The sequence below is a fragment of the Lampris incognitus genome, chromosome 1 (genome assembly GCF_029633865.1).
Source record: "Lampris incognitus isolate fLamInc1 chromosome 1, fLamInc1.hap2, whole genome shotgun sequence".
NCBI classification, from domain to species: Eukaryota; Metazoa; Chordata; class Actinopteri; order Lampriformes; family Lampridae; genus Lampris; species Lampris incognitus.
The window spans coordinates 13406110-13419308 of NC_079211.1; the positions used below are offsets into that span (position 1 = coordinate 13406110).

General features: G+C 45.9%; 1 protein-coding gene across 3 annotated transcripts in view; it reads right to left on the reverse strand.

The window, feature by feature from the left end:
- Positions 1 to 614: 614 nt before the first annotated feature.
- The window catches only part of klhl4 (kelch-like family member 4), a 57084-nt gene continuing 44499 nt past the window's right edge, over positions 615 to 13199 (reverse strand). For 2 of the 3 annotated variants that reach the window (XM_056286167.1, XM_056286010.1), the window contains 3 exons: positions 12320 to 12532; positions 3719 to 3890; positions 615 to 2450 (listed from right to left, as the gene is read on the reverse strand). In XM_056286167.1, the coding sequence (XP_056142142.1) occupies positions 2391 to 2450; positions 3719 to 3890; positions 12320 to 12532 (445 nt within the window). In that variant the 3' untranslated portion in view covers positions 615 to 2390. Of the gene's footprint in view, positions 2451 to 3718; positions 3891 to 12257; positions 12533 to 13199 lie in introns of all 3 variants that reach the window. The other variant, XM_056286088.1, reaches the window with a different exon arrangement.

The window sequence follows — 13199 nt, forward strand, 5'->3', positions numbered from 1 at the left end:
ATTGGGTCCTTGCAAACTTCAAGTAGTGTAAGCTGTATGCAATACTTAGATGTGAAAACAACCACCCTGTAATCTAAATACACCTTCAAGTAGCCCGGTTCGTTTTAAATCCCCTATAAGACTTAACTAGCATCTGTCTTTAGATCAAATAAACCAGACGTGTCGCCCATAACTTTCAATGCAACAGCCACCAGGTTCCAGCCAGACGAGCAAGAGGTCCTCCTCTCTCCCAGTGGCGACCAGCAAAGCGGGGTTTGATCCATCGTCTCTGCAAACGGCTCTGTGTTCACAGGCACGGCGTGAAAACCAACTAGTTGATAAACAGTGATTATGATGAAAGCGAACAATAGCTTGTTTGTCTACAGTCTGCCCAATCGATGTAAGTGACGTAGCTGGGAAACACCAGCGGACAGCGATTGCTTGCTTTCAAAAACGGCTGTTGCAATAAGAACCAAATCATCGCTGCCGTCTACATCAAAGTGGCCTTCGAGGCTGTGTGTTGAGTCTCACTACAGCCAGAGAAACTGGGATCAGCCCATCAGGGGGCCCTATTCATCTGAGCATGCAGCATTAAACATAGATTTGAGCAAAAAACACTAGCACAGTACAGTGAAGTAGTTTTATTCATAGGTCTGCATGCTGTAGAAAATCATGATAAAAACATAAAAAGCGACATTTGGCTCCAAAACTGTGTCTTAATTACAGTTACAAATTATTGTGTTCTCAATAGGTCTGTGATATTCAACTTTACAACATAGCAATCATTAACATATCTAAAACCAAAACCCTCCGAAGTCACATTAGCTGGGTGCTGTTAAATTTTGTTATGGAGCTGCCTTGGAAATTTTCAACTACTACTCAAAGTCCAATCGTGGACTTTAATTTACATGGGCGGATCTGGTGCCGAGTTGGAGGCATTGCTTTGTTTCTTACATTTATTTTTTTTGGAGAAGTTATTTAATTTGTTGTGTGCCAAACACAGATTAGTAAATATCCTCTATATGACCCCCGAATGCAGTTTAGCATTTTAAACGTAGAACAAAACATGACCGTCCGTATTAACAAAAGGCTAATGTGCAGTGCAGAGCAACCAAAACGTTCACGAAGGTCACATGCCCGAAGATAAAGACCATCGTAGTCACCAGATTTATAGATGGCTGGCTTTGGGCATGGCCCGCACAAAAAGAAATGCCATTTTTGCAAGTTCACAAATGTCTGTACAGTAATGTGAAATATCAATATGATATATTTTTGTATAATTCACGACTCTGTAAACCTTTATCCATCGTGTAACAAGACTTCAAAGACGAGCAAATGACTTTGGTGTTCTTTAGCTACAAGCTCAAAGAAAAAAATACAAAAACATCAATTAGAGTTATCCTGTCAGAGCAACAGTAAGTCGAACGTGGACGATTTCTGGGAATGCACCGATATCGACACTGGTTTTGGCAGTTTGGACCGATACCAGGCTAAAATGGAGTATCGGCATTGGAGAATTTACCCGATACTAAAGTCGTATACCAAAGGCCATGAATAAGGCTGTATTTCTCTCATGGTGAAATAAATGACTCTATTGTTTTTCCCTTTGACTCCAAGATAATGGTCTCAGGAGCCTGCACTGTTCTGCAAAAGTAATGCACTGGATTGGTGCTTGGTATCGGCTGATATTTTAAAGACCGATACCCAGAATCGGTATGGGCAGTGGAAAAGTGATATCGGTGCATCCCTGGTGATTTCCCTCCATCCCTGTTTGGAGCGTCATCCCAAACTCAGCAGCCTCCATATATTCACAGTGGTCTTTCAAAAAACATCTCGCAGAAGAATAAGAAACACGTTTTGACCACCCACTAAGGAAATACACTGTAACATTGTTACATCTATTTATTACAAGTACTTTCTTTTTTTCTCATTTCTGAGCGGCTAAAAAGGGCTAAAATACCCAAAAATATATGTGATGGCACCGATAGGAAAAAGCAGTATAAATGTAAACTACCCCTCGAGTAGATTCAACTACCCAGATATGACACTATCTCTTGGACACACACAGAACTGGTGTAATAAATTGGTACAAGAAAAGCTTGGCACTAGTTTTCTACAGCTTAGCCAAATCAGGGTGACTTTTTGATCACTTGAGAGCGTCAGAAATGAACAGTGCATTCCAGTCATCTGAGCGAGTCCTCCCGAGTGGGTGACCGAGTGCACTAATGATGGAGACGATGGTTTGCGGGCACGGCTCCGCCTGTGTTTTCCTCTGAAAAGTCTGGAAAATAGAGAGTACAAAAAAAAAAAAAGATTCTCGAAGGGTGCATCCTTAGTCTCTTGTCTTGTTTGTCCGCTCGTCTTGGCCGATCTCTCATGTGTGTTTGGCGGGCACTTGTAAGACAAGGCCCTCAAGGCAGCTTCACCACCACCACGCAGGCGCCCGCCCTGCCGATGTTGAGAGGGACCTCCTGCAGGAGACACACAAAGGTTAACCGGCAGTCTGTCATCTCAGTCTGCCCACAAAGAAAAAAAAACATCATCCCACTTCATGCATACAAGAGTGCTACAAAAGGGAGCGGCGGAGTAGTTAATTGTGTGGGGGGAAAAAACAACAACACAAAAACACACACCGGTCTAACAAACACAAAAACTCTCACCTAAACAGTAAAACAAAGTACCAAACTAGATTTCTTTTTGCAAACTCAAACAACGACACAATTCACATAATACTTCTTGTTAAAACTGTATTATTACAAAGTCAAAATATAATACACCCCAAAACTGGTCAAACATTACGCTTTTCTTATATTAGTCAAGTATCTTATATGTATTTGAATCTCTCCAGAAACTGGAAACCTAAGAGCCAAGACTATTCTTTGTGATATCATCAAAAAAGTCACTTAAAAGTCATGGGAGTGGCATTCGACTGTGTCTGCAATCACAATCGTGACTGTATTCATGATCACAATAATCAATAACGTGTTTATAATGAGTACTGTAGTAGGAAGGAGTGATTTATGAACGAGTGATAGGGCACTTATGAGCTCTAACACACTTGCTAACATTAGCATATGCTTAAATATGCTAATAACTGTCTTATAAATGCAGCTTGAAATGTTTTCTCTGGTGTCTTCTCAGCAGACTCGACTGTTCCGACCAAAAGATCTGCCTCCACATTTACCCACATGTCACCTCCAGGCTCAGAAATGTCATTTTAGTTAGTAATTATGTAAACATTCTAAGATATTACTATCCATCCATTTCCATAATAATAATAATGGCAGCATGGTGGCCCAGCGGTTAGCGCTGTCACCTCACAGCAAGAAGGTCCTGGGTTCGAACCCCGGGATTGTCCAACCTTGGGGGTCATCCCAGGTCATCCTCTGTGTGGAGTTTGCAGTGATATTACTGTATTTTAAGCTATTTGCTGATGTTAAACTGTGTTGTAAGAGTTTACAAATGCCCTGTTAATGCTATGTACAGCTACTCATTATAAAGTGAGACCAACTTGTTTCTGATAAAGTTACAAAGCAATGTACAATAAACGTGACAATCATAAAGGTCATCTAAATCTACCTGATTAATATGGATGAAGAAAAAAAACCTATATATATAAAATGGCCCTTGGCAGTTTTTAGTTTTGGGGCACATTAATTATTCATATCAATAAACGACCTTGACGTAATTGTGAGCGACAAGTGGTGCATTGTGATTGGACGATTTCCAGTTCACGTACCTCGGTCCACTCATTGTTCTGCGCATCGTAGGACTCGACGGTGTTCAGGTAGGCTTGTCCGTCATATCCGCCCACGGCATACAGCCTGTCACCCAGCAGACACACGCCCACCGCATCCCGGGGAACACTGAGGGAGGACACCGTGGTCCACGTGTCCGTCTTTGGGTCATACCTGAGATGGGAGTTGGAGGGGTGGGGGTGGGGGTGTGTCAAAGGGCAGAGAGAGTGGTTCACCTACTCTACAGAAAACAAACAAGTCTCTTCGTACTCATCGATTCTGATGTGAAGCCACCACGCTACGTTCAGCATTTGTACATTCAGTTCTCCAGCAAGCCTCTGGCTCAGATTGTGCTCTGACTGAAATTACAATACCCGATGCCACTTGATGAATTGTCAGTGCGTGCATAATCAAATAACTGTTTTTGCTCTGCAGGCGGTTGGTCAACAAATGAACCACTAAGGTGTTTAGTATTTAATTAATTAGCTGTAAACAAAACAACAAGGTACAGAATACTAATGAAGATGTTACCACACGGGGTTTGGATAATTAATGGATTGTAAGACATTATGGGGAGTTCAACAATGTTTTAAAGTGAATATGTATGGAACTTTTAACAGAGCTCTAAACCATTGACTGACTTTTTTTTCCTCCCCAATTGCACTTGGCAATTACCCTACTCTTCCAAGCCGTCCCAGTCACTGTTCCACCCTCTCTGCCGATCCGGGGAGGGCTGCAGACTACCACATGCCTCCTCCGATACATGTGGAGTTGCCAGCTGCTTCTTTTCACCTGACAGTGAGGAAGTTTGCCAGGGGGACGTAGCACATAGGAGGATCATGCTATTCCCCCTCCCCCCTGAACAGGCGCTCAGACGGACCAGAGGAGGCGCTAGTGCAGCGACCAGGACATATATCCACATCCGACTTCCCACCAGCAGACATGGCCAATTGTGTCTATAGGGATACCCGACCAAGCAGGAGGTAACATGGGGATTCGAACCGGCGATCCCCATGTTGGTAGGCAACAGAATAGACCGCCATGCCACCTGGACACCCCCTCGGTGGTTGTGTTATAATTTTTCCATTCAAAAACTTTAGTATTACACGACTGGACATAAAAAGTGTCTGTTGTTTGATTTGAGGAAAGTGTATGGAAACTAAAATGAAGCAGTGCATTGTGGGATGTATATGAATAAAAATGTCTCAGTAGTCATTTTTATATTTAAGTTCTTCATGCAAAAATCGACCTTCAACATTCTGGATGATCTATAATTTGAAAGCTTTAGTACCAGAACACCACAAATATGGAATACCTATGCGTGAATGAGAGGGAGGACAGTGGAATGGTGAGGATGCAAGGAGTGGAGGTGACGAAGGCGTATGAGTTTAAATATTTGGGGTCGACTGTCCAAAGTAACGGGGAGTGCAGAAGAGAGGTGAAGAACAGAGTGCAGGCAGGGTGGAGTGGGTGGAGAAGAGTGTCAGGAGTGATTTGTGACAGAAGGGTACCAGCAAGAGTTAAAGGGGAGGTTTACACGATGGTTGTGAGACCAGCTTTGTTATATGGTCTGGAGACAGTGGCACTGATGAAAAGACAGGAGGTGGAGCTGGAGGTGGCAGAGTTGAAGATGCTAAGATTTTCATTGAGAGTGACGAAGAAGGACAGGATTAGGAATGAATATATCAGAGGGACGGCTCAGGTTGGACGGTTTGGAGACAAAGCAAGAGAGGCAAGATTGAGATGGTTTGGACATGTGTGGAGGAGAGATGCTGGGTATATTGGGAGAAGGATGCTGAATATGGAGCTGCCAGGGAAGAGGAAAAGAGGAAGGCCAAAGAGGAGGTTTATGGATGTGGTGAGGGAGGACATGCGGGTGGCTGGTGTGACAGAGGAAGATGCAGAGGATAGGAAGAAATGGAAACGGATGATCCTCTGTGGCGACCCCTAATGGGAGCATCCAAAAGCAGTAGTAGTAGTAGTAGTAGTAGTAGTAGTAGTAGTAGTAGTAGTAGTAGTAGTAGTACCGGAACACCACAAAATGAATGGGATCAAATGGCGAGCTATGTCAAGTTGTTCTCCCAGTTCTTGCAACAATGCCACAATTTCTAACAATAATAAAAGATAGTACATGTACATCAGCTCTTAAAAGAAGAGAATAAGATGAAGAGTTTACTAGAGGTTGGATTATAGTGACATTTCAAACTAATTACTTTCTTTAATCAGTACTACACGTCTCCAACCTTATGATCAGTCATTCAGCCTATTTAAACAGAGAAAAGTCATCACTGTGCTGTTTGGTATCATTGTGTGCACCACACTGAACATGGACCAGAGAAAGCAAAGGAGAGCGTTGTCTGAGGAGATCAGAAAGATAATAATAGACAAGCATGGTAAAGGTAAAGGCTACAAGACCATCTCCAAGCAGCTTGATGTTCCTGTCACAACAGCTGCAAATAATTAAGGCATTTAAGGTCCATGGTGTTCAAAGCAGGCCGGGTCGCCTGAATACCTCAGCTAGGAATAATGGAATAGGACTCCGGTTCTATTTTGTGGGTTTTCTTCTCTGAACTGGAGCCATGATTAAGAGGGACGGCCGGGGGCATTCGTATTGCGCCGTTAGAGGTGAAATTCTTGGACCGCCGCAAGACGAACGAAAGCGGAAGCATTTGCCAAGAATGTTTTCATTAAGCAAGAACGAAAGTCTGAGCTTCGAAGACGATCAGATACCGTCATAGTTCCGACCATAAATGATGCGGACTAGTGATCCGGCGGCGTTATACCCAGGACCCGCCGAGCAGTGTCCGGGAAACCAAAGTCTTTGGGTTCCGGGGGGAGTATGATTGCAAAGCTGAAACTTAAAGGAATTGACGGAAGGGCACCACCAGGAGTGAAGCCTGCAGCTTAATTTGACTCAACACGGGAAATCTCACCCGGCCCAGACACAGAAAGGATTGACAGATTGATAGGTCTTTCTCGATTCTGTGGGTGGTGGTGCATGGCCGTTCTTAGTTGGTGGAGCAATTTGTCTGGTTAATTCCGATAATGAACAAGACTCCGGCATGGTAACTAGTTACGCAGCCCCGTGCGGTCGGCGTCCAACTTCTTAGAGGAACAAGTGGCTTTCAGCCACGCGAGATTGAGCAATAAAAGGTCTGTGATGCCCTTAGATGTCCGGGGCTGCACGCGCGCCACACTGAGCGGATCACCGTGTGTCTACCCTCTGCCGAAATGATGGGGATTGGGGATTGCAACTATTTCCCATGAACGAGGAATTCCCAGTAAGCGCGGGTCACAAGCTCGCGTCGATTAAGTCCCTGCCCTTTGTACACACCGCCCGTTGCTACTACCGATTGGATGGTTTAGTGCGGTCCTCGGATCGGCCCCGCTGGGGTCGTTCGCGGCCCAGCTGGAGCGCCGAGAAGACGATCAAACTTGACTATCTAGAGGAAGTGAAAGTCGTAACAAGGTTTCCGTAGGTGAACGTGCGGAGGGATCATTACCGGGGCAAAGCCCTCTGTCGGACCCGGGCGGCACGGGCCGTCGGGCGGCGAGAGGCCGTGCCGATCTGACTCTGTCTCTTGCCAAGGTGTCCTCTGTCGCGAGCGCTGGGGAGGCTGGCTGGGCAGAGAGTAAGGTTTGAAGAGGACCGTGGGGGAGATAGGATGCATAGGATGCGGCCGCAGCTCGCGATGGCGCCGGTTTGTTTTTGTTTTTTTGAAACAAATTGACCGGTGTTTTGTCACTGCTGTGCCCCTCCCCTTTCCGTCCCTCTCCTTTCCTTTTCTCACTGTTCCTTCCCTTCCTTCGTCAGTGCGGGGGCCCGAGGTGCGTTGTGTTTTTTTCTCCCCCTCACCTGGAAAAAGAACCGGCGCGTTGTGCAAATGTCTAGTCTGGGCTCTTGCTCCCGACCGGTCTCGTGGGTCCCCTCTTGCTCCGGCGGCGTCACCAACGGAGTCTGTTGTCGTTTGCTTCTGAGGGCTGACAGGGACAGCGGCGGCGACTACTCCGGGAACCGTCGGCTGGGCGGTGGGGGTTCCCCAGCTCCTGACGTCCCCTCCGTGCGCCTCCGGGTACCCGACTCTCGCCCCTCTGCTCTGGGGAGATGGCGGGGGGTTTAATGCCTCCATGCGCTGCGGCAAGGCTCGGAGCGCGGCGGCGCGCCCGCAGTTTCTTTTGGGTTTTTTTTTCTCTTTGAAACGTGCCCCGTGTTCAGATGAGTACTGTCAAATGTGGACATTTGAAAGTGAAGCGTACAACAACTCTTAGCGGTGGATCACTCGACTTGTGCGTCGATGAAGAACGCATTGATCATCGACGCTTCGAACGCACCTTGCGGCCCCAGGTTCCTCCCTGGGCCACGCCTCTCTGAGCGCTGATTTGCCATCAATCGGGAAGGAGAGGGTAACCTCTACCACCCGCGGCTGGGGTGTCGCAAGCCTCCGCGCTTTCCTCCCCCACAAGGGAAGACCGTGTCGGTTTCAGCGTAGCCCTCCCTCTATGCTCCGTTCTCCCACACACGGCCGCCTTTGCCGGCTCCCACCTTCGCCGGACTGTCTTTCGCCGCTGACCGCGTTATGTGTGTGGGTCGAGATTTCCGTGCGCGCTGAGAGGGCTGCTGTCAGTGTCTCCAAGGCGCGCAGAAGAGCAAAGGCAGCTGCCGTGAGCTGTGCGCCAGCCGTCCTCGCACGGACACATGCACGCACGCTATCCATGATTGGACTACGACCTCAGATCAGACGAGACAACTTGCTGAATTTAAGCATATTACTAAGCGGAGGTCCATGAATACTGGGATGGCATCCAGCGTTTTACCTGTGCCCCCGTCCATAGGGTTAGTGGTTGTGTCAGGAAGGGCATCTGACGTAAAATTTTGCCAAATCATTATGCGGACTGACAAGACCGCCATCGGGGTCGTGCCCTCACAGGGTACCGATGGAAACTGTCGATTCCGCTGTGGCGACCCCTGGGAAACAGGGAACAAGCCGAAAGAAGAAGAAGAATCTAAGGTCCATGGATCTGTAGTCAACCTCCATCAGCGTGGCCGCAAAGGGAAAAGAATCGACCCCAGATTGAACAGGAGAGTGTGAATGGTAGAAAGAGAATCAAGGATAATTTCCAAAGATATACAAGCTGAACTCCAAGGTGAAGGTACATCAGGTTTCTGATCACACCATCCGTTGTTTTTTGAGCCAAAGTGGGCTCCATGGAAGAAGACCCAGGAGGACTTCACTTTTGAAAGAAAAACATAAAAAAGCCAGACTGGAATTTGCTAAAATGCATATTGACAAGGCACAATCCTTCTGGGAGAATGTCCTTTCGACAGATGAGTCAAAACTGGAGCTTTTTGGCAAGTCACATCAGCTCCATGTTCACAGAGGGGAAAATGAAAGTTTCAAAGAAAAGAGCACCATACCAACAGTGAAACATGGGGGAGGCTTAGTTATGTTTTGGGGCTGCTTTGCTGGACCTGGCACAAGGTGCCTTGAGCCTGTGCATAGGGGGGCGTCCGAGTAGCATAGCGGTCTATTCCGTTGCCTATCAACACGGAGATCGTCGGGTCAAATCTCCGTTTTACCTCCAGCTTGGTCGGGCATCCCTAATGACACAATTGGCCGTGTCTGCAGGTGGGTAGTCGGATGTGGGTATGTGTCCTGGTCGCTGCACTAGCGCCTCCTCTGGTGGGTTGGGGTGCCTGTTCGGGGGGGCGGGGGCTAGGGGGAATAGCATGATACTCCCATGCCCTACGTCCCTCTGGTGAAACCCCTCACTGTCAGGTGAAAAGAAGCGGCTGGTGACTCCACTTGTATTGGAGGAGGCATGTGGTAGTCTGCAGCCCTCCCTGGATTGGCAGAGGGGGTTGAGCAGCGACCGGGATGGCTTGGAAGAGTGGGGTAATTGGCCGCATACAATTGGGGAGAAAAGATGGGGAAAAACATGATTCTGTGCAGGGCACAACGAAGTCTCCAGACTATCAAGGCATTCTGGAGCGAAATATACTGCCCAGTGTCAGAAAGCTCGGTCTCAGACACAGGTCATGGGTCCTCCAACAGGATAATCACCCAAAACACACCTAAAAGCACCCAGGAATGGATAAGAACAAAATATTGGACTATTCTGAAGTGGCCTCCTATAAGTCCTGAGCTGAATCGTATCGAGCATCTATGGAAAGAGCTGAAAATTGCAGTCTGGAGAAAGCATCCATCAAACTGAGACAGCTGGAGCAGTTTGCTCAGGAGGAGCGGGCCAAAATACCTCCTCACAAGACAGAAGTCTCACTGAGCGCTATAGATTGATTTGATTGCAGTGATTGCCTTTAAAGGTTGTGCAAAAAAATATGAAGTGTCCCATCATTTTTGTCCTTGCCATTTTCATTTGTTGTATTATTTAATCAGAATCAGAATCCTTTTTTAATCCCCGAGGGGAAATTGGGTAATTTTGTAAATTTGGTAAATTTCCAATTGGGAAATTAGAAATTTACAATATTATGTTGAATGAGAAATCAAAAGCAAAGTCTGATTTCTGTGAAATATGAAATAAACAATGGTGGATGACAATTACTTTTGTCAGTTTCAAGTTATTTCAGAGAAAATTGTGTATTATTCATTTTTGGGGAGGGGTGACAACAAATTTGAGCACATCTGCATTTTTTTTACAGATGTGACATATCTATAGACAAAAGTACGTTTGTTGATAAAAACCTCAACTAAACTGACAAATCTCAATCACCGGTGCTCGCACCGATAGGTCAGCCATTGCATAAAAACGTATTCGTATCCAAAATTATTTTTTTGCTTGAATGGAACTCATTTTTAGAACTTATTGCACACACATCATAACCATTAAGTGTGGGGGCGTCCGGGTAGCGTAGCGGTCTATTCCGTTGCCTACCAACACGGGACTCACCGGATCGAATCCCCGTGTTACCTCCGGCTTGGTCGGGCATCTCTACATACACAATTGGCTGTGTCTGCAAGTGGGAAGCCAGATGTGGGTATGTGCCCTGGTAACTGCACTAGCGCCTTCTCTGATCGGTCAGGGCGCCTGTTTGGGGGGGGGGATAGTGTGATCCCCCCCACGTGCTACATTCCCCTGGTGAAACTCCTCACTGTCAGGTGAAAAGAAGTGGCTGGTGACTCCACATGTATCGGAGGAGGCATATGGTAGTCTGCAGCCCTCCCCGGATTGGCAGAAGGGGTGGAGCAGCGACCAGGATGGCTCAGAAGAGTGGGGTTAATTGGCCAAATACAATTGGGGAGAAAAATACACACAAAAAAAACCCCCAAACATCCAAGTGTGCAAGAAGCATTTCCATCAACCAACTCAAAGAGGTCGCTATACTAACACTCCACAGACCTTGTCAAGGGCGAAGGAGGTGGTATGAATTCTTCCTCTCATGATTCCTTATGTGTTAGTGACTACATTTAATACTAGGGGGCATTGCTTGGTGTGTGACACGTGATGATTTTGACAAATGTTAGCCTGCCTTCAACAGCTTCATAGCATCCTTGAGAAAATTAACGGGGAAGCACCACCTTTGTCATTACTGGTTTTTATAGAACTACCTTGACAGACATGTCAACACTACCGCACACCTATGGCAGAGAGAGACCAGCCGCAACTAACTCCAGTGTTGGCTTATTTTTCCTTTTTTTTTTTTTACAAAAGATGCCGTTATTATCACATTTGCATAGAAATGTTGAGATTTCATCCCAGACTGCTGTCTATCATTGAGCTGAAGGCACATTTTTCAGTTCACTTCACTCAAAAAAAAACTAATTTCACGTGCAGTTACTCTTTACGAAACATCATAATCAGATACAGGATGCTACCATAACCACCAGATGGCGCCAGATACTGTGAAATAAAAACGTCCATGGAACGTACGACAACCTCCCATTCAGCGTCACATAGAACAATGTTTCCCAATCCGGTCCTCCTGGAGACCCTGCATACGTAGGCCTGTTTGTACTTACTCAACCAATCAGCTCTTAATTATATCAGATTTGGCAACCCTGGAATAATTAGGGTCTATGATATGATCGGTTGGGTATGCAGGGTTACAATGAAAATCTACAGAGCAGGGGGGCCTAGAAGCTGGAGGGGGGACTACAATAACTGCCTTTTAGTACAGCTTGGAATGTTGTATCTAGTCTTCTTCATGTTTTTTTTTTTAATCCAAAACTAACATCTTCTTAGGAGCACTTACAGTCTAGTTATCAGACTAAAAGATCTTCCCTAACCTTAAATTAATCTCCAGGTTTCAGAAACCTCAGGTCTAAATTCTAATGTCATTTTGTTTTTAAATGTTCTTTGTTTTTCTTGTAATGCTATTATTAAAAGCCATTCAACAATAACAGTTGTTAACATTTTTATGCCATCGGTTAATTGAGTTGTAAGTGTTCATAAGCACCCTATTTACTGCTGCTCATTATAAAGCGTGACCGAAAGTATGTTTTGTTTTTTCCTTTTGTTTGACAGAAGTAGTATAACCACAACTCACACGCTACTGAATTCCATCTCTTGGCTTCTAATCCTCACCAGCTCTCATGAGATCTTTCCGTTTGTGGGTTATTGGCAGAGGAAAAGAAGTATTCACAAACCTCTCAACACAGTCGGAGAGTCTGGAACAGTGGTTGGAGGCGGGAGCATCATGTCCCCCCACAGCGTACAGGAAGTTGTTGTATGTTGCCACACCCACTCCTCCGCGCCTCTTGGCCATGGGTGCACACATGCTCCACTTGTTGGTGTGCGGATCGAAGCACTCCATCGACCTTAGGCAGGAGCTGCCATCTCGACCTCCCACCGCAAACAGTCTGGAAAAACACACACATAATGTGTAAATCAATGTGTTGAAAAACTTATCATGCCTTTGGGCAGGATAAGTCCAGCCATCCATCCATCCATCCAGACGCCTGCAAGATATTTTCTTGAACTTGATCCTGGCACAAATAAACCCATGCTGCTTTTCACACCACTTTTAAGTTGCCATACATGGGGTAGAATCAATGACAGAATACTAATGGTGTGTCTAACATTAAAATTCCAGATTCTGCAGTGCACAGAAATTACAATAGCCATTTTCCAGGAAAGCATCATCTCCTAGAGGGATCACATGGCCCCATACCAGGAAAAGTGTAGGCGGGGGAAAGAGCTGCTGTCTATTTTGGACCTTGATACAAAGAAAAACCCCTCTATATAGACAAGTTTACACGGCACTTCCGGCCCATTTCCGCATTCGAGACACCCTATGCTTTTCTTTTCTGGTGTAACGAGTAGCAACCTGGTTACCACAGTTCAGGGAAAGGGTTTTCTTTGTTTGGCTTTTTGGCAATGAAGTGATGGGAACAAACAAAGATGTTTTTAGGTGGTTTCTTCAAATTTAAAGCCTTCAACCACATCTGTGATTCGAAACCTGCTGTTGGTTTTCTGTGGAAGGAAAACAATGGAATGCAGGGACATTGCCGTTTTGTGGCAGGTCGA